Source organism: Dreissena polymorpha, chromosome 3 (assembly GCF_020536995.1).
Source record: "Dreissena polymorpha isolate Duluth1 chromosome 3, UMN_Dpol_1.0, whole genome shotgun sequence".
In the NCBI taxonomy this organism is placed as follows: domain Eukaryota; kingdom Metazoa; phylum Mollusca; class Bivalvia; order Myida; family Dreissenidae; genus Dreissena; species Dreissena polymorpha.
The window spans coordinates 112399179-112424508 of record NC_068357.1 but is presented as its reverse complement, the minus strand read 5'-3'; the positions used below and the strand labels follow the sequence as shown (position 1 = coordinate 112424508).

General features: G+C 38.8%; 2 protein-coding genes across 2 annotated transcripts in view; one reads left to right on the top strand and one right to left on the bottom strand.

Annotated features, from left to right (window-relative positions):
- The first annotated feature begins 242 nt into the window (after positions 1-242).
- Positions 243-3982, top strand: LOC127871057 (uncharacterized). Its single transcript, XM_052413684.1, has 5 exons — positions 243-406; positions 1218-1365; positions 1525-1767; positions 2397-2616; positions 3689-3982. Exons 1-5 carry the CDS (start codon positions 334-336, stop codon positions 3911-3913), a joined length of 909 nt encoding a protein of 302 aa, XP_052269644.1. The 5' UTR covers positions 243-333; the 3' UTR covers positions 3914-3982.
- Positions 3983-18001: 14019 nt separating this feature from the next.
- LOC127871056 (glycerol-3-phosphate acyltransferase 4-like) overlaps positions 18002-25330 on the bottom strand; it is a 69834-nt gene continuing 62505 nt past the window's right edge. Inside the window, exon 15 of the mRNA XM_052413683.1 lies at positions 18002-24608. Within this exon, the coding sequence (XP_052269643.1) occupies positions 24521-24608 (88 nt within the window). The 3' untranslated portion in view covers positions 18002-24520. The remainder of the gene's footprint in view (positions 24609-25330) is intronic.

Here is a 25330-nt window from a genome sequence, read left to right as displayed (position 1 = left end):
GTGCGGACTGCACAGGCTAATCTGGGACGACACTTTACGCACATGCATTATGCCCAGTATTCTCAGAACGCGACTTAAATCATTATCTAGGAGACATTTTGAACATCAATTGGTAAAACCGATAAACGCCCTTGTAAGAAAACGGTGTCTAAATTCGTCGTGGTCGCTTTTGTGTCACATACCAGTTGAGACAAAACATCTGTCCGTATGAACTCTAGGTTAGAATCGGTGCCATTCATTAAGATAAGACATTTATAAAGACCTAAACTAGACTAAGTATTAAACACACGGCGACTACGATTATATACGAAGGTTGCATAAGTCGTGACCGTCATGGATTTCAAGCTACTCGTAGCCGCGTGTGTCACCCTAGCCGGGAGTTGGGCAAGTCCTGTCAAGCGATACAGTAAGCATATTCTTTTTACCCCATTATGCGATACTGTATTTTCGTTACTTAAACGACATTCTTTCATCCATTTATTGTCCCTGTTTTAACGCGATAAACTAAGCATATTTGTGTTTCTGTAAGCGCCATTTTGCGAAACAGCACATCTATCACCTCTAATACCACTCATATAATAATACCGTGCCCTGTGAAACGAGGGGTTAAATGCATGTGCAGTTCGCACAGGCTCATCTGGGACGACACTTTCCACTTGTAGGATATTTTTCGTTTCAAGAAAGTCTCTTCTTACCAAAAGTTAAGTTTAGGCGTAAAGTGTCGACACTTTACGCACATGCATTAAACCCCCATTTCACAGAGCACGACTCAATTCTATTTACACATCTCCGATATAGTAATCGTGTTTGTTATAATTAGCGCCATACGATAAATATTTACAATACTTTATCTATGAGACTTCGTCGCCGTTTTTTAAAGACTTCATCCAATAAACTGCGATTGCGTCAGCGTGTTTAGATAAGTATTCAACAGTGTTATCACAATTCTACAAAACAGTAACCATATTTCTGTTACTTGTTCCACCATTCTGCGATACAGGAAGCATGTTTGTATGACTACAATCTACATACAGTGAGCATGGTTTAATCACCGTTTATGACTGGCATATTTGATTTACGCAGCAACACATCTTAAGTTTTGTAAAACAACATACCTAGCTTCTGATTCTTTTTTCAAATAACTTTTTCTTACCTGATACGAGTACACAATAGTTAAATGGAGAACGTAAGATCAGCACTATTGCGTCCCATTGCAGCTCCCACGTTTAGCGGGGGATCAGTGGTCGCCCACATTAGTAGCAACACTATCATCGAGGCTTCCGGTCTGTGCGCGAGCCGGATACATGCCGGTGTTCTGTACACGCACAATGATTCCGGCGACAGGAACAGAATCTTCGCCATGAGGTGACCTCCAGTTCACGCAATGTTTGCAAATGTTAATAACTATATTTAATCTTTAGCACTTTATTTACAAAATTGAAACGTATACAATTTTCAAAATAGTAGAAAGTAACGTTAATTTGGGGTTTTCTATTATCTGAGAGAAAGACCTAATCGTTTCAGCACTAGCACGGGACGGCGTCTCATGACCATCGAGATCGATGGTGCGCATGCGCTTGATTGGGAGGACATCGCCTGCGGACCGTGTGACGGAACTTCCGGTCACTGCATCTACGTCGCCGACACCGGCGGCAACGCGGGCGGGGACGCGAACACCATCTACAAGATCCGGGAGCCGACGGATGATCTTATCCATGGAAACGGAGGAACGATGCACGTGCATTTGGAGTCCAAATTGGAATTTAGGTGTCGAATTTTGTTTATTCCAAGTGTATTTGGGTTACGAATGATCAGTTCAACTGATACAATACAAACCGAAAAGTCTTTTTGATACAGATAAAGTATGCTATTTACTATTGTTTTAACGTTTATCGCAGAATATATATATATATATATATATATATATATATATATATATATATATATATATATATATATATATATATATATATATATATATATATATATATATATATATATATATATTTTTTTTTTGTTTGTTCATACCATATCATAAGAAGCAGTCGCATCAAATGGATACGGTGACTGATTTCTACCATATCTTTCTGGCCAACACGAAATAACGGCTAATATACCCATCAGAACGACAAAAAGGCGATATAACAATATGGTAGAAATCAACCACCATACATGGGAAAAGAACATTATTCCAACAAATGAGCCTCTTGCTGGGAACACTAGGCTTAATTCATCTGCAATCCGAATGGTAAACACTTTCCGCCTAAACTAGAATAAAGATACTTACTTTTAACGATAAATACCATAAAAGAGTAAAATCTGAAACGACAGTTTACTCACATGTATTAAGCCCAGTTTTCCCAGAATACGTCGCTTATGTATACATTTACTCTCAGCTGGGACCAACACGACTGCGAAACCGTCATGGTGGACAACCACGGCGAAGTATACGTCGTGTCAAAGGTCAGCGCAGGAAACCACCCGAAACTCGTGCACCTGCCGCACAGCGCGTGGGGAACCAATCACCGGGTTTTTGTGAACGAAGGAGTGCACCTGCCAGTGACGACAGGGAGCTACGACCCTGTAGGTGGCGACATCTCACCTGACGGACACGAAGTAAGTTACGTGTTGTTGTTTTTTTAGGGGGGGGGGGGGTTAAAAACGAAGACGTGATGTTAGCAGGCCAGATATTCTAGGTAGTTCGTTTTCAGCAAGCATTTGTCAAACGCTTTTTTAAATCAAAATATCTTGCTTCAGTTCAGTGTTCTATCCCCACTTTAGCAGCGTTGTTCAGATCTCATCGGAAGACACTTGTTCTTCTCAGGATATTGAAACGACAGCATTTCAATAAAAGAAAGAAAATGATTTTTCAAGAATGTGTTTAAATAAAATGAAAAAAACACAACGAAACAAGAGATGCGTTTGTCAGAAACACAATGCCCTCTATTGCGCTGCTTTGAAGCCATAAATTTGACCGTTGACCTTGAAGGATTACCTTGACCTTGACCTTTCGCCACTCAGAATGTGAAGCTCCATGAGATACACATGCTTGCCAAATATCAAGTTGCTATCTTCAATATTCAATAAGAAATGGCCAAACTTTAATGAAGGTTAAAGTTTTAGGAAAGGAAAGAAAAATACAATAATATTTGACCTTTGACCTTGAAGGATGACCTTGACCTTGATTTTTCACTTCTCAAAATGTGCAGCACCTTGAGATGCACATGCATGCCAAATATGAAGTTGCTATCTTTAATATTGCAAAAGTTATCAAACTTTAACCAAGGTTAAAGTTTTGGGACACACACAATGAATGAATGAATGACAGACAGACAGACAGACAGACAGACAGACAGACAGACAGACAGACAGACAGACAGACAGACAGACAGACAGACAGACAGACAGGCCAAAAACAATATACCTCCGATCTTTCAATCCGAGGGCATAAAAAAAAACACAAATGTAAGTGGTACGTTTAAATAATATGATAGCGCTCGTTTCTTTTTTATGCGTTGAGTAAAATGCATACTTTTAAATTTATCTCCGCAAACTCAGAACCAACATCGTAAAAGCAATTTTTTATACATATGGACGACATTAGACAGGTTATCCCAAAACAAAAATAGAATACGCCAACTGCTGTGAAAAAGAAAAAACACACCAAATGGAAACTTCCATGTTCCAGGTTCTGTTGAAGACGTACGGACATGTGTACTACTGGTACGTCCCCGACGGCGATTATTACAAGCACATGACGTCAGCACCGCTGGCACTTCCGTACACACCAGAACGCCAAGGGGAGGCGGTGTGCTTCGATTCCCAGGCGGCCGGATATTACACGATGAGCGAGGGGAAAGGCGCGCCGCTGTATTACTACAGAAGGACCAACGGCGCTCCCGTTGTTGGATGAAAGTTTCTGTTCAACATTTATATACATTGTACAAAAACTAAATACCATAATAAATGTTTATCTCCGGTTTGCTATATGCTATGACAATCGTACATATTTTAAGTTGAAGAGGTTCAAATGAAAAATGTATTTAATATTCCATTTAATACATATTCGTTATAGCGTGCATAACGCTCACTAAAAGGCTGCAATTATGAAACTACGGTTGATATACAATAATTTATAGAAACGTTTTTAAATTATAACATCTTATGTTAATTTGCGTGTAAAGTCTGCATCATCCATATGACCGATGACTGGCCAGTTAATACATGTCACCGTATGGGTTTTTAGGCATCTATTGGCGGTGGGTTGCAGCCAATTCCCCAAACGTGATACCCAGGGTGGTTATAAAAACAACCCTGTAATGAACCAAATATATTTTAAAGATATATTTATAAGCGTTCACTGTCAAAAAGCTGATCACAGAATGATCATAAATATTATGGTTAACAATCATTACAATACAATAAATGGTTTACAAACAGATATGTTTTACCAACAGATATGGTTTACCAACATATATGTTTTACCAACATATATGTTTTACCAACAAATATGGTGAGCAAAGTAAAACATTACAACATTAAAATAGCAATACAATATAATATTTAATAAACAATATAATATTATATATTAGACAAAACACGCACATACATAAGCAAAATGAAATACCAAATATTTAACAGTTATTTGTGAAAAGTAATCTTATAAATAACGATAAAGATATTTACCTGTAACGAACCAAATATATTTTAAAGATATATTTATTAGCGTTCACTGTCAAATAGCTGATCACAGAATGATCTAAAATGCGCCTTTTTGTCACCTCCATGTCGCAACGACACATTTAATTGGTTAAAACATTTAAATATCAGCTATTTGATAGGTTAACTATAAAAGCAACTCAGAACTGGTGTATGTGATGATGCACGAGTAATTTGTGAGCATTAGTTAACGTGAACATGGGGATTTGAACTAATTTCTAGTTGTAATCGTGTAAAATAACTAAAGGTAACTTCTACAGGTCTAGTAATACGATAACTATACTCAATTAAGAATGCCGTTACCTTAACAAAGAATCGTAAAATAAATAATACATATCTACACGTTATTCTACGATACAAATGTATGTCCGGTGACATATAAATGAACACGAATAGACAACTAAACATTGTCAACTTGCACTTAATAAACAGTTCATTTCAGAAGGCCGGACAGAAGCACTGCATGGTGCCTAAACGCGAAAAAAAGATGATGGGTTTAAACCCTTACTCAGCGTTAGTAGATCTTCAAAACGATATAAAATACAGGTTATACCAATAAAATTTGCTCAACTGTGTATCTAATACAAATTATTTAAGTAAAAATGTATTATAGTTATTTAATACTTACCTGCTATCTAATAGCTACTACCTTCCAAGGTGGGTTTATTCATCCGGCAAATTTCTGGAGCTGGGAGCCACCATCAATATACTTAAATTTGACTTGGTCGGAACATAGTGTAATGTAACCTAGGCTGAAGAAATCCCATAAAACCTCAATCTTCTTTCAATATATACAACACTATTATGTGAAGAGCGGGGTAGGAGGTGGGAACCACCGATAGCAGGTAAGTATTCAATAATTAGAATAAATTTTACTTAAAAAAATGTTTTAATGTAATAAATACGTTACCTGCTATCTAATAGCTGAATTTGCAGCTGCGGCGGGAAGTTTCGCGTATAGCTTCCCAATCCCCATCACAGCAGAACCCATATCCAGGGTTATCAGCTAATAATAGCAGAACCCATTTTCAGGGTTATCAGCTAATCTTCGTTAGTACGGTATTGACTTGACTTCTCAGCTAAGAGTAAGTATGTCTATGTCGTGGCAGACACTACCGTTTGTGAAACCACAAGGGGACCCAATAAGTACAAGTTGTCTTGTTGGCACTCAAGAGAACGAAGATAAAAGGTGGTAGGATTCCTCCAGAAAGCATCATCGAGCACGTCAGAGAGAGAGAGTGGGGTGTGATAAAAATACGCATACGAAGTTGACAGAGCTCGTAATTCATGCGGTCTGCTCTTATACAAGGGATGAATCCCTAGATGAGAGAGAAGAGTAAGCCTTTCTTAATCGAGGCTACCCAACGAGAAATAGACGCCGCAGACACATCGCTCGCCCACCTTTTTTTTAAAGGGAATGAAGAGTCTCTTGCGAGAACCTCGAATGGACTTAACTCTGCTGAAGAAGAACTTCAAAGCCCTGACTGGGCAAAAGAGTCTATCTTCATCTTCATGTCCACAAGTTCTAGAAAGACTTTGGCCTTGAAGGGTTAGAAGCCAAAGAGGGGAGTTGATACTAATCAAGGAATCCTGGCTGACTCAACAAATTGACTGAGCCATCGGATCAAAATGAAAATGGCCGTCTTCGACAGAAAAATCATGAATTTCACTTCTCCGTTTGGCTGAAGACATAGTAAGAAGGAAAATGGTCTTCCAGGTTAGGAACTGTAAAGACGCCTGATGAAGGGGTTCATAGAAAGCCTAAGTAAGCGACCAAAGAACACAAGCCAAACCCCCTGTAGGGGTAAGGGAACGAGAAACGGGCGTTGAAGTTCCATGGTTCGAAACAGTTCCGAAAAAGCTAGGTCAGCACAGACTTGTGATGACTTCCGAAAAGCCCAGGTATGCGAAAGCATAGTATGTATCCTTTGATGGAGATAAATCATCAAAGAGATAGATGAAAACAATCCACTATGCTTCTAGCAGAGTGATCGAGGGGATCAATTGTCCACGAATACACCAGTCAGAGAAAAGCTTCCGCAGAGCATCGTAGATTGTTCTGGTGGACTTTCTCCTTGCAGAGGCAACGAGGGTTGTAGCCCTATCAGAAAAACGTTCTTCTGTAGGAATAGCCAAATAATGGCCAGACGTGTAGTGAAACATGTCTGGATAAGTATGAAATCTGTCTCTCTAAGATAGGAGATCTGACCTGTGAGGAAGTTTCCTTGAACAGTCGTACAGGAGACTGAGAATGTCGTTGAACTAGAATCTCCTGGCCCAACAAGGGTCGACCAGGACGATCTGGCAAGAGCTCACCGTGAATTCTCCAATAAAAGGAGAATTGAATGCTTCAGATATAGGCGTTAGCGTCCAATTGGTCTCAAGCGTACGAAAGCGTGACAATCGCCCACGCTGCTGAATCGAAAACTGGATTCACGTACAGGGGAAGTTTGTGGTTGTCTCCGGTCGCAACCAGGTCGACCAGTGGATAACCGAACGTGAGAAAAATCTGGTTGGTCACTTCCTGACGAAGTGTCCAATCTGATGGAAGAAACTGGTGTTTGCAAGACAAACCGTTCGACAGGGCGTTGAGACGACATGGTGAGTGTTAGGACGAGATAAATGTTGAGGTTCTTGCAAAGAACGAGTAAGTTCCTGGTTTCCAGATACAGGGAGTGCGAATGTGTTCACCCTTGTGCTTTGATGTAAACCACGACTGATATACGAGAAACAGCTAGAAAGACTGCTCGCTTTCCGAGAATGTTGATTGCAGGTGATACTCTTGAGGAGACCACCTACATGAGATTATCAGGCAGAGTGGTTCCAGGTAAGCGCCCCCAACCTTCTCTGCTCGCATCCGTATGAGATGTAAGAAAGGTTGTGGTGGAAGAAGCGGCACTCCTGCCAAGAGAGTCTCATAGCCACCAATAAACATGGGGAATTAAAAGACGAAAGGATGAGAATCTGTGTAAGCAGATTGTCCTGAGATCAATTCCAACAAGATGGGCGATAGTGCTGAAGAGGACGTAGAAAAAGACGTCCCAGCAGAAAGACCGGTGACCGGACCGGCAAAAGACCGACCGGCGGCCGGAGTCACGTGGTCAAGGACGGGTAGGGAAAGTCGCGGTAAGCCAAACTTTCTCCACTCCGATCTGACTTGAAAGTCGGTGACTAGAAAAGTGTTGAGCACTTTTAAGTCTATGACCAGTCTCTAGTAGCCGTTTTTCTTGAACCAAGAAAAGGCGACTGTAAAAACCTGGAGAATAAGTGTCTTGAACCGTTTCTACCACCTGTTATTCCAAGAGTCCGAGAATGGAATATGCAATATGTGGATGCGGATATACCAGACGTATGGAGAAGGTGCATGCCTTTTTAAACAAAAGAATGAACCCACGCGTCCGAAGTTATTTGGCGCCGGAGGTGGTGGCGGTTGTGAGAGGGGGAATCCCAAGGGCTGACCTTAAGGAGGTCCGCTCTTTCTGGTCGAGGCTTGATAGTCTTCTGATCCGGCTTGGTTTGTCCTAATCCAATAATCTTTATCAGACGACTTCTGAGAGGAAGATGGCCTGTTATAGGAAGACGGCCTGTTAGGGGCCGGATGTGGATTAGAAGGCCTTTTTAGAGAAAAGATTGTTCTTTTTAGCATTCTTGGCTGTCGGGGCTGCCGGGGGCTTAGAAAATGGACGCTTAAAAGCCCCTTAGCACTGTCCAGAGTTGTTTCTCGTTAAAGAAGCAAAGATCTGGTCTTCCCGGTCAGCCGTAATGCCGCCTGTATCCTGCCTCCAAAAAAGGGAAACTGCTGTGAAGGGAACATTTATGATCGAATTCGCGCCTGGTTCCAACATGAAATTATGAGGCAGGGAAGAGATGTGAGGTCCCTCCGGGTTCTAGGCATAGAAGACGCAGCATATATGATAAACACTGCGTCCAATAACTCTCAGGCCATCTACAAGATTGTGGTCGGCATGAGTTTTAGCTGGTTAGCTAAACCTATGAATCGGCGATCTCTCAGTTCCCAATACTCCAACATGGACTATTGAACTAAGATAGGGGTAGAAAAATGGCATTATAAGAGAAAGCTTGTAAATATCAGAATCCAGACCCGGCAGTTTGGATAGGTCCAAACCAGTAGTCGGGTCGGGTACCGGGGACTTGTAGCTTTTACCGCCATTTATGGATTAAGATCAGTCAGGTCCTAAGAACTTTTCCATGGTAATGTAGAAGGTTATATGTTGGGGTTCCAGTGACTGGAGAACAGACATTGTAGTAGATCCAATTGAAAGGCGGAGGTCGACGCGAGACGTCTCTTTGCTAATACTGCCGGGCTCAAGTTAGCGGACCAACTGTTCCGTGAGGTGGCTGCAGAGCGTGCAGCCGACAGGGAGGGACATGGTCAAAAGTCAAAATCTAAGGTCTCCAACATAAGTTCATAGACCTGATTAAAATAGAAGCCCAATAGTAAAATTCAGCCTAAACGTTAGAATCCGAGCCCGCTTCAGCCGAACCATCTGCAAGACCAGGGCCCGTATTCACCAACTGATTCTTAGACTTTTAAGAATAAAGAGTATACTTAGAACCAAGAAAAATATGTGCAGTGTTTGAATATATACAGGCCTCCACTGGTCATTATGTCATTAACAAAATGTTCTATATGAAGAATAATATAGCTGGAGATGTTTACTGCAGATTTTGACTTAAAATCAAAGAAATTCTTGAATATTCTAATTTAAAGAATTTTCTTTATTCATAGACTTAAGTCTAAAAATGTTTGCTGAATACGGGTCCAGTGGTCTGCATGTAGCCGGCTGAGACAGAAGTAGGAATACCAGATGTAGGTATTTCATAAACTTCTAGTATCAGTATGAAAGGCGCAAAGTGTCCTGCATAATGCTATTCCATAATGTATATGGATTATCTGGGGTAGCAGCCGGGGTATACGACTAGGCAACGTAGAAGATACTCGTGAGGCTGAAAAGGTAGCCGTAGTGGCTAGATTAACCCCTGACGCTGTAGCCTGAGAGTTAAACGAACTTGTGTTCGTAGACAAATAAGGCCCAGTGGCTGTAGAATCGGCTAAAAAGAGTCCTGCGATTCCGTCAAGGAATAAGAGGGGGACCGCCAAGGGGACCGGGGGTCCAAGAGCGCCTATGTGAGGAGCGGCGATGTCCCTTATATATGCAATGCAGAGACAATGTTAGGCGACTCTGGGAATAGGTCTCCTCGAGTAGCGTCTCCCCGAGCGTTGGCGTGATCGCTTAACGAAAGGATCGACGCCGATCGACTCGTATTGTCCCGATCGTGAAGCGGATTCGTATCTTTATTCTCTCCGCTGCCAGTCCTTCTTTTCGGCAATACCCGGTGACCAGTGCCTGATGACCCGACCGGTCAATGACCGGTGCCCGGACCGGTCAATTACCGGTGCCCGGACCGGTCAATGACCGGTGACCGGTCCGGTCATAACATGACCGGTGATGTAATATCCGGTGACCGGACCTGTCCCCGGACCGGTCAATGACCGATGAACAGACCGGTCATAATATGACAGGTGACGTCACCGGGCGACTACCCGGTGACCGGACCGGTCCCCTGGCCGTCAATGACCGGTGCCCGGTGAACGGACCGGTCATAAAATGACCGGTGACGTTACCGGGTAAAGACCGAAGTATGGCGGGAGCCATATGGTTTGACGTCGACCGACGCATGGCCGAAGCCATATGGTCGACGTCACCGGGAAAAGACCGACGTATGGCGGGAGCTATCAAGTCTGACGTCGACCGACGTATGGCAAGAGCCACGTGGTCGACGTCTTGCCCGGTACCGTGAAAAGACCTTAGTATGACGGAAGCCATATGGTCTGACGTCGACCGATGCATGGCCGAAACCACGTGGTCAACGTCTTGCACGGTGCACGGTGGTGAAGGTCCACAGGAACAGGATCTTCTCCACGTCTTGCGGCTCTATAAGACAATTAATGAAACAATAAAATCTAAAACTTAAACAATAAGTACTACGTAAAACAACAAAAAATAATTATGCATCCTTTAAAAGGGTTAATTCAAGTTAATGATGATTGAAATTTTATATAATGAATTGAATAAACCACTGCTTATATTGCATAAGGTGAGTTTTCAGTGCCTTTTTGAATGAATTCAGTGTTGAAGAACCTCGAATGTTTGATGGAAGTGAGTTCCCGAGTTTGGGAGCAGCGTACATGAAACTTCGCACTCCGTATGATACGGATTTAATCTTCGTTGGAATCACTAATAAAGTCGCTTCGTTCTTTGATCTTAAGTTTCGCCTTGGTTCGTAGACTTCAAGTAGGTTTTTCAGATATACAGGCGATTGTCAATTTAAGGCTTTGAACGCATTTGGTAAGTATTTTGAAGTGGATTCTTTTTTCTACTGGGAGTCAGTGTAATTCTTTTAGGATCGGTGTAATGTGACAATAGCGGGATGTTCTTGTGATAACACGCGCCGGTTTGAACATTTTGTAGTTTCTTGATAGCTGATGTTTGTGTTCCATGCAGCAGTGCATTGCAATAGTCTAGCCGAGACGTGACAAGTGAATTGACCAATGATTTTGTGGCATTTGGTGTAAGATATTGCCTGATGTGACCTATTTGCCTAATCTGACCGAAACATAATCTACTTATAGCATTAATATGGTGTTCCATGTTCATTCTTGAATCAAACCAAGCACCGAGATTTCGTACGTATTGCGATGGTTTAATTGTCGAGTCCCCTACTTTAATAGTTAACCCATCTACGTACTTGGCGTTGATTTGACTTGAAAATACTATGCCCTCGGTTTTGTTGGTGTTAAGTTTGAGCATATTTGTATTCATCCACGAGATGATATCGTGGATGCACTTTTCAACTCAATTTAGTGTTTCGTTTTGGGCTGCTCCATCGGTGGGTTCAAAGGTAAGGTAGAAATGCGAGTCATTGGCGTATAAGTGATGCCCGAGTCCATGTTTTTTTGCAAATTTCCCCAACAGGTTTAGTATACATAGTATAAAATTTTGGGCCTAACACAGATCCCTGGGGTACGCTGAAGGTCAGCAGCACTGGTTCTGATACCTTGCCGTCAATGCTCACCGTTTGGAAGCGGTCAGATAGGTAGGAAGCTACCCACCGTAGTGGTTGTTCAGCAAAGCCGAACTGTTGTTCGAGGCGGCTTAAAAGGGTTATGTGGTCGATGGTGTCGAAAGCGGCAGAGAGATCCAGCATAACAAAAACAGTGACCTTTTCTTATCTAATGATTGTAGGACATCGTTTTAAACTTTTAATAAAGCTGTTTCTGTTGAGTGAAACTTCCTGTATGCAGACTGATTTTCTGATTTTAATTTGTTTTCTGTCAAATGTTCATCTATTCTTTTGCTGACAACATTCTCCAATAATTTTGAAACATATGGCAGACTCGAAACCGGGCGATAGTTTTGTAGTATTTCTTTATCTAAGGTGGGCTTTTTTAATAAAGGTCTTATACAAGATGTTTTAAAGGATCTTGGCACACTTGCTGTTTCCATCGAAAGATTGACGATTTTTGTCAGTATTGGTAGCAGTTCAGTTTTGCATTCTTTCAGGAGCCAAGTTGGAATAGGGTCAAGCTCGCAAGATTTATTTGGGGATTGCATAATGATTTTTTCAACTTCTTCCTCAGTTGTCGGACGGAAATGTGTAAAACTGCATGTTTCTGCTGTTGGGTTATTATCATTACTATGTTTTGAATTTGCTTGAGATAGGGCATGTTCAGAGATATCTTTTCTGATACCTTCAACTTTATTTATGAAAAACTTATTGAAATCTTGTGCTAACTCATCGGATGTTTTGCCAGACTGGAGAGCTATTTCAGATCACGGAGTGTATATTGACAGGAGATGAATCGAGTATTTGTCCCTTACTGTAGTAAATTCAATCGTATGCAAAAACTATTCATCCGATTTTATTGGTTTATACGTTATCTTGTTGCTTATTAATTCCTCTTTCAAAAAAATATAACTTTTAGTATATTCCCGTTGTTATTAATGGATTTATAGCGAGTTAAACACAAGAAATACACATTTTATGTTTTACCACCGCGCATTTTAACGTGTTGTGGCTATCGATCTTTTACGATTAGCGTACAGCGAAGCGCCGAGGTTATACATTTTGATGTACCCACTCACGTCTTTTGTTAAATTATAGTTTCATTTCTCGGCCGATTTTGACAAATTATATATCATTAGAAAGCTTACGTTACGTAGTAAACAGATATATCAATATATATTAAGTTTTTCTTCTGATTTCGACAGCCCGGCGAGTTATAACTTTAACTTTTGCAAATATCATACCGTTTTGGAGTTTTAGAATCTAGATTTACGGTTGACATGTTCGTACTTAATACCAATTTGTAGCGTTTATATTTGGAGTTCAGTTTTAAAAATTACATCTTGCTTAGGAGAATAGAATTCTGTATACGATAGAAAAAAAATTTGTTTAAAAACGAAAGTAATTAAGGAATGAAGGCGGGAAAATGTAGCGCGCGTTCCTAACGCACTGAACTGATGCTACGGTCTTGGCGATTATGCTTTTGTTCAGAAAACGGCCATTGAATTTCTTTTGCCATCTTATTATATTTTTTATGGAATATATTGTAGTATTTTGTTCACGAAACATATCAATAAAGCTTATTATAAATGAATCTTAATAAATTAACGATTTTAGCTCTTGTTTATAACACAGAAAGGGTGTAAAATTTATGATGAAACAGCGTATATAGCGGACCCTCTCGATATTATTCGGCTTTGCATGCATACTTGAAATAAAATGGGTGTCAAAACATTCATCGTTTGCTGTTTATTATCAACAAGGTAATTGTGTATAATTATTTGAAATGTTATTTACCTTAAATTATCAATTTATTAAAGATTCTTGAAAATCACGGTCCGTGTTACGCGGGTCATTTCGTATTTTGACATCAGGGCATCATGTCCAACTATTTAAAATCAGATTTTTTTTCACCGGGACGATGACGGCTTGGATTTAGACAGGCAGACAGATAGTTTATTCAGACTTAAACAACAGTACATCGTCTTCAACTCAAATATATAAATTATTTTTAGACGAATTGTTAGGTGATTACACATATAGCAGTGATGATTCTGAGAATGTTTCCATGTTTCTTATCCGTGTAATCTAGAGTCCATGGTTTGAGCATTTTTATCGCGGTGTTCAAAAAAAGATATCTCAATAATCTTGTTTATTGATAGATCTGTGGTTTTATTGCCCCTGTGTTCAGCACAAACCAATTATCTCGTTATGATCAGAAACTGTGCCGACCAATACTAAATAACACTATGGTGTCATACGCCACAGCAGGGACCTATACTTGTATATTGGTCCCTAACCACAGGTGGCAATGTCTGGTCAGATTACACTTTTTATGATACCTCCATGTCTTCTCGTGGTATTAGTGGTCATTTCTTGGAGTAATGTAACGCCAAATACTCAATTTTGCGTTTATAAGATATGTAGCGTATTGAAAACATTTATAGTCATCTGCCCATACAGATTGCCATAAACTAAATACTGTATAGATGTCAGCCAGCTAAATCACAATAATTATAAGTGCTTAATACCTATACATGTACATTTTAAACATTTAAAAAATCTAATACTTAACATTTAACGTATTTAGCGGGTACCGGTAAAAAAACTCCGTCATTTCGTAGTCCTATAAAGAGTGTATGGTAGTGTACGGAACAACATAATTAAAAACAGCATTCTCATTTGACCACAACGGGGTTAAATAATCTTTCCGAAAAATACAAATAATACAGAGTTTTAATTTAGAATTCTATATATTTATAACTCTGTTAACTTATAAAGATATTTCAATATACATGCATAGACAGTTGACCGTGATTTTCAAGAATCTTTAAATAATTTTAATTAATTGATAATTTATGGTTAATAACCTTTCATATAATTTTACATAATTACCTTTTTGATAATAAACAACAAACGATGAATGTTTTGACACCCATTATATTTGAAGTATGCAAAGCCGAAAAATATCAAGAGGGTCCGCTATACATTTGTATACGCTGTTTCATCATAAAATTAACACCCTTTCTGTGTTATAATCAAGAGCTGAAATCGTAAATTTATTAAGCTTCATTAATACTTAGCTTTATGGATATGTCTCTAGAACAAAATATTTCAATATATTCCATAAAAAATATAATAATCGTGGCAATGGAAATTCAATGGCCGGTATCTAAACAAAAGCATACTCGCCATCAGTTCGGATGGTTAGGACCGCGCGCTACTTATTTCCGCCTTCATTCCTTACTTGCATTCAATTTTAAACCAATTTTTTTTTCTATCATATACAGAATTCTATTCTCCTAAGCAAGATGTTATTTTTAAAACTGAACTCCAAATATCAACGCTACAAATCGGTATAAAGTACGAACATGTTAACCGTAAATCTAGATTCTAAAACTCCAAAACGGTATGATATTTGCAAAAGTTAAAGTTATAACTCGCCGAGCTGCCAAAATCTGAAGAAAAACTTAATATATATTTATATATCTGAAAACTACATTACGTAAGCTTTCTAATGATATATAATTTGTCAAAATCGGCCTAAAAATGAAACTATAATTTAACAAAATACGTGAGTGGGTACATCAAATGTATAACATCGGCGCTTCGATAAAAGATCGACAGATACGACACGGTCACGTGACTTAGACACAACAAGATATTTGGCGTAACGGTCCCGTTTCATATCCGTGTAATCTAGAGTCCGTGTTCAGATGGGCCATCTAGTAAGTGTTTTGTGATTTTGTGCATGCTCTTTTGATCACGGCCACAGGATGTTACTTTATCTGAATAAAAAGAAGGACTGAATAAAAATAATGTCCTCATTAATAAATCCATTTTTTTATTGTTCAATGTTTTAAAATGGCACGGGTTAATCAGCAGTTGAGTTCAATAGGGCCAATTTTAAAACGAGAAATTTGTAAATTAAATGTATACTCTTTTTTCAAGAAATTGAGATGCATGTTATTCAACACTTCCCCTAATGCCCATATATCCACCAACTGTGGGAGCTCAAATTACAATGTCCTTCCACATTGCGCCTAACACCATTATAACCACCTTAAACATGGCGTTGAGATGCATTTCCTTTCACACTGCTACTATTGCCCCTATCCGCACAATCAGAAAGTTTAGTTGCGTTTACCCTCACACTGCGCCTAATGCCATATACCCACAAACAGCAGGAGGTTGAGGTGCATGTTCTTCCACACTGCGCCATATACGCTTATTCCCACCATCAGCAAGATTTTGATTTGCATGTCCTCCCGCACTGAACCCAACACTCGCAACTCATATCCCCATTCTTAACAGGAAATTGAACTGCATGTCCTCCCACATGCAGGATTAATTCCAGAATCTATCTATTCTACACTGCATCTTACACCCATATCCAAACCATCAGTGGTTGAATTTCATGTCCTCTGACAAGGTTTTGCCACTTTATGCTATCAGCAGGAGGTTGATCTGTGATTTGAGTATGTGAGTTTGGTCATTTGGTTATACCGGACATATGGGATTTCCTCCCGGAACTCCGGCCCCCCCCCTCCCTTCAACTCAAGAACACACAAGAATTGAACAATCTTTCAAGTATAGCTGCAATTGCCAGATGAGATTTGTACCAACTTTCGTGAGTCTAGTAAGCTAATTAGGAAGGAGTATAGGGGCACACTCCAGGTCCACACATTATGTAGACTCTGGCTCGGAAAGGACCAAATAACCTTCAAAATACACACACAAGGTTGATTTGTATGTTCATCTTGACAAAATGTAAATATCTAGCATTTTATATATAACTGAGGACAACATTTTAAATACATATACAAATTAGCTTACGCGCTGAAGAAAACTACGTTCATTGCTCGACAACAAAAGTGTATTTCTTCCTTTGAAAACATTGCTCAAAATTTCTCAGCCGAACACACATCTCGAATATACCATGCCCCTTTTTAAAACAAGAAACAGTTGGAGACGGGTGATGCTCTCCAACGTTTTTGTTTGTCACAATATTGCACTATATATTCAGATAAAAGGAAACGTCTTGAGGGCACAGTAGTTGGGGGGACAAGAAATTTTTATAGAAAATTTCAAAGGGCCATAACACTGTGAAAAAGCATCCGACCAGAACCCGCTGATAATATGCACATCTCTTGGTAGTGAAGCTTCCCATAAAGTTTCATTGAATTCCGGTCATTAGTTGCTGAGAAACAGCCCAGAATAGAATTGCACTATATGTACAGTTAATGGAAAATTTCAAAGGGCCATAACTCTGTGAAAAATCATTTGACCGGAACCCGCTGATAATATGCACATCTCCTCTTAGTAGTGAAGCTTCCCATAAAGTTTCATTGAATTCCGGTCATTAATTGCTGAGAAATAGCCCGGACAAAAATTGTGCATGGACGGACACACGAAAGGACAGACGAAGCGGCGACTATATGCTCCCCCCAAATTTTTCGGGGGAGCATAAAAATGTGTGTTTTTCCATTGAAAACATTTCTAATAATTTCTCAGCCAAACACCCTTCTTGCATATACTATACCCTTTTTAAAAAGAGTTACGGAGAATGTACTTCATACTACCATTATAATGTACAACAGTCTAGCAGGCCGAGCAAGCCGTGACAAAACATCATTGGGACAAAGTTTGGTTGGTAAAGGCCAAAACTTAGAACTAACAAGCAAATTCGTTGAATTGATATCCCCCGCAAATATGCTTCTGGACACAATAGTGTTATATTTGACACTCAAAAAAGCATTTTTTTAAGATACAAAGGGCCATAACTCCGTTATTAACAGATGGTGTACAATGCCATTAGGCGTGCATCATCCTCTTATCCATCTATATACTCATACTAAGTTTCAATAAAATCAGCCAAAGCACTTCCAAGATATGGCTCCGGACACTCAAAAAAGCATTTTTTCAAGATACAAAGGGCCCTAACTCCGTTATTAACAGACGGTGTACAATGCCATTTGGCGTGCATCATCCTCTTATCAAAATATATACTCATAACAAGTTTCAATGAAATCTGCCAAAGCACTTGCAAGATATGGGTCCGGACACAACAATGCCGGAGGGACGGACGGAAAGACGGCCAGACAGAAGGACGGACAACGCCAAAACAATATCCCTCCGCCTATGGCGGGGGATATTAAATAACAATTATCGAAGTTAATTCTTAACAAAAATATGAAAATATCGTTATTTTATTGTTTATGTCTATTTATTCAATTTGTACATGTGTGAATCAATATGACAACAAGGGCTGTTTGTAAAACATGCATGCCCCCCATATGGGATGTCAGTTGTAGTGGCAGCCTTTGTGTGAATACGTTTTTTGTCACTGTGACCTTGACCTTTGACCTAGTGACCTGAAAATCAAAAGGGGTCATCTGCCAGTCATGATCAATGTACCTATGAAGTTTCATGATTATAGGCCTAATAATTCTTTAGTTATCATCAGGAAACCATTTTACTATTTCGAGTCACTGTGACCTTGACTTTTGACCTAGTGACCTGAAAATTAATAGGGGTCATCTGCCAGTCATGATCAATGTACCTATGAAATTTCATGATCCTAGGCGTAAGCATTCTTGCGTTATCATCTGGAAACAATTTTACTGTTTCAAGTCACTGTGACCTTGACCTTTGACCTAGTGACCTGAAAATCAATAGGGGTCATCTGCCAGTCATGCTCAATGTTCCTATGAAGAGCCATGATCCTAGGCGTAAGCATTCTTGAGTTATCATCCGGAAACCATTTTACTGTTTCGAGTCACTGTGACCTTGACCTTTGACATAGTGACCTGAAAATCAACAGGGGTCATCCGCCAGTCATGATCAATGTACCTATGCAGTTTCATGATCCTAGGCGTAAGCTTTCTTGAGTTATCATCCGGAAACCATTTTACTGTTTCAAGTGACTGTGACCTTGACCTTTGACCTAGTGACCTGAAAATCAATAGGGGTCATCTGCCAGTCATGATCAATGTTCCTATGAAGTTTCATGATCCTAGGCCTAAGCTTCTTGAGTTATCATCCGGAAACCATCTGGTGGACGGACGGACCAATGGACATGTGCAAAACAATATACCCCCTCTTCTTCGAAGGGGGGCATAACAAACAAGAGGGCCTTAAAGGCCCAAAGTTGCTCACCTGAGATAACAAGATATTATTGGCCCCGCCCCTTGGAAGCCATTTTTTTCAAGCAAAAATAATTATTTTCGAACTCATCCGAGATATCATTGAGACCAATCTTCTGACCAAATTTCATGAAGATTGGACACTAAATGTGGCCTCTAGAGTGTTAACAAGGTTTTACTATAGCCATATATAGCCATATAAGGAAAAATGCCCCGCCCCTTGCGGCCATGTTTTTAAAGCAACCAAAACCATTTTCGAACTCATCCAAGATATCATTGGGACAAATCTTCTGACCAAGTTTCACGAAGATAGGAATATAAATGTGGCCTCTAGAATGTTAACAAGGTTTTACTATAGCAATATAAGGAAAAATGATCCGCCCCCTGGCAGCCATGTTTTTCAACCAACCAGCATCATTTTCGAACTCGTCCAAGATATTATTGGGATGAATCTTCTGACCAAGTTTCATGAAGATTGGACAATAAATGTGGCCTCTAGGGTATTAACAAGATTTTACTATAGCCATATATAGCCATATAAGGAAAAATGTCCCGCCCCTTGGCGGCCATGTTTTTCAAACAAACTTAACCATTTTCGAACTCATCCAAGATATCATTGAAACCAATCTTCTGACCAAATTTCATGAAGATTGGACAATAAATGTGGCCTCTAGAGAGTGAACAAGGCAAATGTTGACGTTGCACAACGCACGACGGACAATGGACAAAAGGCGATCACATAAGCTTACCATGAGCACAACGGTGAGCTAAAAATGTGCACCAATATACAACAGATGCCTATTTGCAACATGTCTAGCCCATCGCCAAAATTGCTAATCGTTATTTTACAAGCTTGGCCAAGGTATAAACTAATTTGTATGATGAATGTTTACGGTAAGTCACAAAGTGGACAGGATTGGATGCAGGCATATGCGCACACACACTGAACCATTGTAAGGGCTTCAGCAAGTTCTCCGCAAGATAGTTCGACAAAAAAATAAATAAACAATTCACACATTACAATCATTCAGGGAACATTAAGCAGTATTAAGCATATTTTAATATGAATTCAATAGCAACTTGATAAGCAAACAGTTTACATGTGCAGACAGTCATGCTACTAGTTCAGTGCAGAGGTCTGTTGAAAGAAATTGCGTCTAGTTTCTTAGGGCCTTAACCCATTTATGCCTTGTGGACTCTTCCATCCTTCTAAATTGGATCAATTTATTTTTAAAAATTAGGGATGTCAGGTATATTTATTTCTATTAAGACAGAAATTCCTTTAAGCAAACAGGGCAGACCCAGATGAGACGCCACATCATGCAGCGTCTCATCTGGGTCTACGCTGTTTGCAAAGGCCTTATTCTAGACGCTAAGCATAAAATATGGGTTAACAACCTTTACACATGCAGTTCACATGAGCGAAGTGATAAGCATCCTGGACAGAATAGAGCAGTTCATGAGAAGATCACATGAATTTAAAAATTACTTAATGATTTCAACTTTAACAAACATGTTCATACATATACAACAAATAACAGAAAAAGCCACAGTTACCAAACTATAGTTAGACTAGAAATTTAAAAAAATGCCACATCAATGATCACAGTAAGTGATCAGGGTATAATTTATAACTTCAAAGTGAAAAAAAGTGTGAAAAAATATCACAGTGAGTGATACCAAAGGCTTAAACTTACTTAACAGCAAGTGACAAAAATTCATGGTTCTAAATCCAATAATGTGATTTAATAAATAAAAAACACAAGAGGGCCAGACAGTCCCTTGGTCCCTCACCTGACCTCATTTTAGTAATCAGGCATTATATCATCAGAACAAATAATCTGTTTCATGATGATTAAGGAAAATAAAGGCTTTTAGAGAGTTCACAAGAAATAGCTCCAAAATTATTCTAGAGAGAGTGTTCACAGGCAATAGCCTAAGAAATATTCCTTTAAGAGTGTTCACAAGCAAAGCCCAACAAATATTACTGTAAGAGTGTTCACAAGCATTAGCCCAACAAATATTCCTTTAGGGGTTTACAAGCAAAAGCCCAACAAATATTTCTGTAAGAGTGTTCACAAGCAATAGCCTGACAAATATTCCTTTATGAGAGTTCACAAGCAATTGCCCAACAAATATTGCTTTAAGAGAGTTCACAAGCAATTGCCCAACAAATAATGCCTTCGGAGGTCACAATCAATAGCCCAACACATATTCCTTTCAGAGAGTTCACAAGCAATAGCCTCAGAAATATTCCTTTTAGAGAGTTCACAAGCAATTGCCCAACAAATATTGCTTTAAGAGAGTTCACAAGCAATAGCCCAACAAATATTCCTTTAAGTGAGTTCACAGGCAATAGCCCATCAAATATTCCTTTAAGAGAGTTCACAGGCAATAGCCAAACAAATATTCCTTTAAGTGAGTTCACAGGCAATAGCCCAACAAATATTTCTGTAAGTGTTCACAAGCAATAGCTCAACACATATTCCTTTAAGTGAGTTCACAGGCAATAGCCCAACAAATATTTCTGTAAGTGTTCAAAAGCAATATACCAACAAATATTCCTTTAAGTGAGTTAACAAGCAATAGCCCAACAAATATTCCTTTAAGAGAGTTCACAAAAAATAGCCCAACAAATAATTCTGTAAGTGTTCACAAGCAATATCCCAACAAATACACTTGGAGACTTTTCTAATGCATCACTTAATGATATCGATATAGCTCCCTTATTTTTGAACGACTTGTGTTGAAATTTGAACCAAGAATAATTCAACACATATCTGATAATTGCTGAAAATTTAATTGAAATTGAAAAATAACAAAAAATAAAACTAAACAAATTAAAAACATCACTTCAAAAGTCAAATTCGCAAACTCGTACAACGTTTAATAATAACAATGTGAAAAGTAAAACACATAAACTTACACGTCTTAATAACTGACCAGCTTGCAACATTCCGATTGAGCCGTTAGCTCCTGAATATTCATACGAGCCATATTGTTTTTCTTTAATTAATGTTATGTTTTTCTTGTGTAAAAACTAAACTATAATTATGAAATTGCAATTAAATTGGAATAACATGTATATCGCCTTTTACTACACTTTGTGATTTTTCTAGCGCAACACTTTTAAAACTTACATATCTAAGTAATGAGTAAATATTATTATTTAAAATTGCACATGTGATCATTTGACAACAATATTTGCAAGCTTATGATCAAATCATTCATCCGTGACGATTGGATGCTTTTTAAAAAAGCAAGTGGGAAAGGTAGCCTGTAAAATTAAAGTGCGCGATTGCGCTCCTGAATATTCATACGAGCTTGATTGTTTTGTAAATTAATTTTATGTCTTCCTTTTGTTAGAACCCACCTATAATAATTAAATTAAAATAAAACTAGAATTAAATCGCGTTTCACCATTTCCACGTCCAAAAATATGGAATCACACCTACCCCACGTGCTTAAGCGTCCAATCGTCACAGATGAATGATTTTATTGTGAGCTTGCAAAGAATGTAGTCAAATTTTAAATCAATATCTTAACTCATAACTGAGATATTCAAGTTTGAAAAGTGATGCGTTAGAAAAGTCCCTCTGTGTATGCCTTTAAGTGAGTTCACAAGCAATATCCCAACAAATATTCCTTTAAGTGAGTTCACAAGAAATTGCCCAACAAATATTCCTTTAAGAGTGTTCACAAGCAATTGCCCAACAAATATTCCTTTAAGTGAGTTCACAAGCAATTGCCCAACAAATAACTCTTTAAGAGAGTTCACAAGCAATATCCCAACAAATATTCCTTTAAGTGAGTTCAAGAGCAATTGCATATCAAATATTCCTTTAAGAGAGTTCACAAGCAATATCCCAACAAATGTTCATATAAGAGAGTTCACAAGCAATATCCCAACAAATGATCATTTTAGAGAGTTCACAAGCAATTGCCCAACAAATATTGCTTTAAGAGAGTTCACAAGTAATAGCCACATATGAAAACCTGCCTGGCCTCCTGGTGTTCACTTTATGTGTTAATTAAAACCAGGATGAGGCTAATTAACCCTTTGCATGCTGGGAAATTTGTCATCTGCTAAAATGTTGTCTGCTGAATTTCTAAAATTAGCATTTTCTTCGATTTTTTCAAAGAATATTATCAGAAAAGCAAACGTTCTGTGGCGTCTCATCTGGATCCAAACTGTTTGCAAAAACCTTAAAAATTCGGTTCCCGCACTGAAAGGGTTAAGAAGTTTCAGAGAAGATATTTTTGGTTTTCCTTTTAGAAATCTATTTTAAGCTCTGAAGACCTACAATTGCAATAGACATGACAATTTTTAAACTTTAATCTTTAAACTTGGGTCAACCAAGAATTATTCCTAAGGAGTTTTGTTAATATCAGTTAAAAGATAGAGAGGAGATGTCGTTAGACGAAAATAGTTTAAACAAACATGCACGCATTGACAGACAACGAACATCACAGTATCTTAAATGCTCAACATGAAAAATACCTCCTCAAGTGAAGTAAAAACAGCTAACTCAATACCAACAAGCAGACTTACAATATCATCAATAACTTATGAACACATGTAAATTTGTCCTGATATTATAACCATGCACCAACAGAAAGTAATAGTTGAAACAAATTGACAATTAAACATGGCATACCGCCACTTTGAAAAGGTCTTTACATGTAACAAGAAGGGAATTCATGGCACAATAATATAGCCATTTAAAATGTATTATACAAATTGCATGTTCATGTTTAACACACAAAACATGTATAATTATTTGCAAACTCTGGCTATTCTGATTTGATTGCGTAGTTTATCAAAGTTCAATACTTTCTCTTGCAATTTTTTAACTGTCTTAATCAGTTTCTTTTAAAGAATTTCATGAAATATATATTTGTAACAGTTTCTATAAAAAATTCTCATCCTTAACACTAAATACATAATATCCCTCACACAAACTATTTCATGCACCAAAATATAGATACATGTATACATGTATTATGCATTATCAGATTTACTTTCCCATGTGTGTGAAGAACATGGGACAGTTTACAGACATTTTGCCGAAATAAAGTTTACTCTGACACCATTGCGAGTACATTCTCTGACACTTATGTGTACGCAACAATATGAAAAGAATCTTCAAGTGAAACCTTCTTAAAAACTCCTATCTCAGTGAAATACACTGCAGGCTCAGAATAAGTTATCTTTTGACAAAATTATTTTGAAATTTTCACCAAAATGAGCATTTTTCCCATACAATATGTACAGCTTTAATCCCCATCTTGGCCTGGTACACTACCGGCATAAAAATCCTTTTGCTAAAATACAGTAAACTCTTGCATGCACCAATATTAAATGACTACACAGGTTAAATCAACCTCTCCGTTAATTACACTGCAGACATCAGAATCTTTAAGCACAACTAAAGAAAACTCTGAACAATATATGACGAATTCACAGGTAAAATCCTATGCTCATTTAATTACACTGCAGATTTTAAAATCCTTTAGCCAAACCGAAAAGAACTCAAAATCATTGTGACTATTCTTCATGTCAAAATTTAGTCTGTCTTGATAATCTTGCTGTAATCTTGTTGTGATTTGCTCTTCCACGTCTCTTTCACCTTCATTCTCTTCAGCTGACCGTCCCTGCAAGTAATTGTGAGGGTTCAGACTGGCAGTAAAAGATATGAGCTGACCGTCCCTGCAAGTAATTGTGAGGGTTCAGACTGGAAAGTAGGCAGTAAAAGATATGGGCTGACCGTCCCTGCAAGTAATTGTGAGGGTTCAGACTGGAAAGTAGGCATTAAAAGATATGAGCTGACCGTCCCTGCAAGTAATTGTGAGGGTTCAGACTGGAAAGTAGGCAGTAAAAGATATGAGCTGACCATCCCTGCAAGTAATTGTGAGGGTTCAGACTGGCAGTAATTGTGAGGGTTCAGACTGGAGTAAAAGATATGAGCTGACCGTCCCTGCAAGTAATTGTGAGGGTTCAGTCTGGAAAGTAGGCAGTAAAAGATATGGGCTGACTGTCCCTGCAAGTAATTGTGAGGGTTCAGACTGGCAGTAAAAGATATGAGCTGACCGTCCCTGCAAGTAGTTGTGAGGGTTCAGACTGGAAAGTAGGCAGTAAAAGATATGAGCTGACCGTCCCTGCAAGTAATTGTGAGGGTTCAGACTGGAAAGTAGGCAGTAAAAGATATGAGCTGACCGTCCCTGCAAGTAATTGTGAGGGTTCAGACTGGAAAGTAGGCAGTAAAAGATATGAGCTGAACGTCCCTGCAAGTAATTGTGAGGTTTCAGACTGGAAAGTAGGCAGCAAAAGATATGAGCTGACCGTCCCAGCAAGTAATTGTGAGGGTTCAGACTGG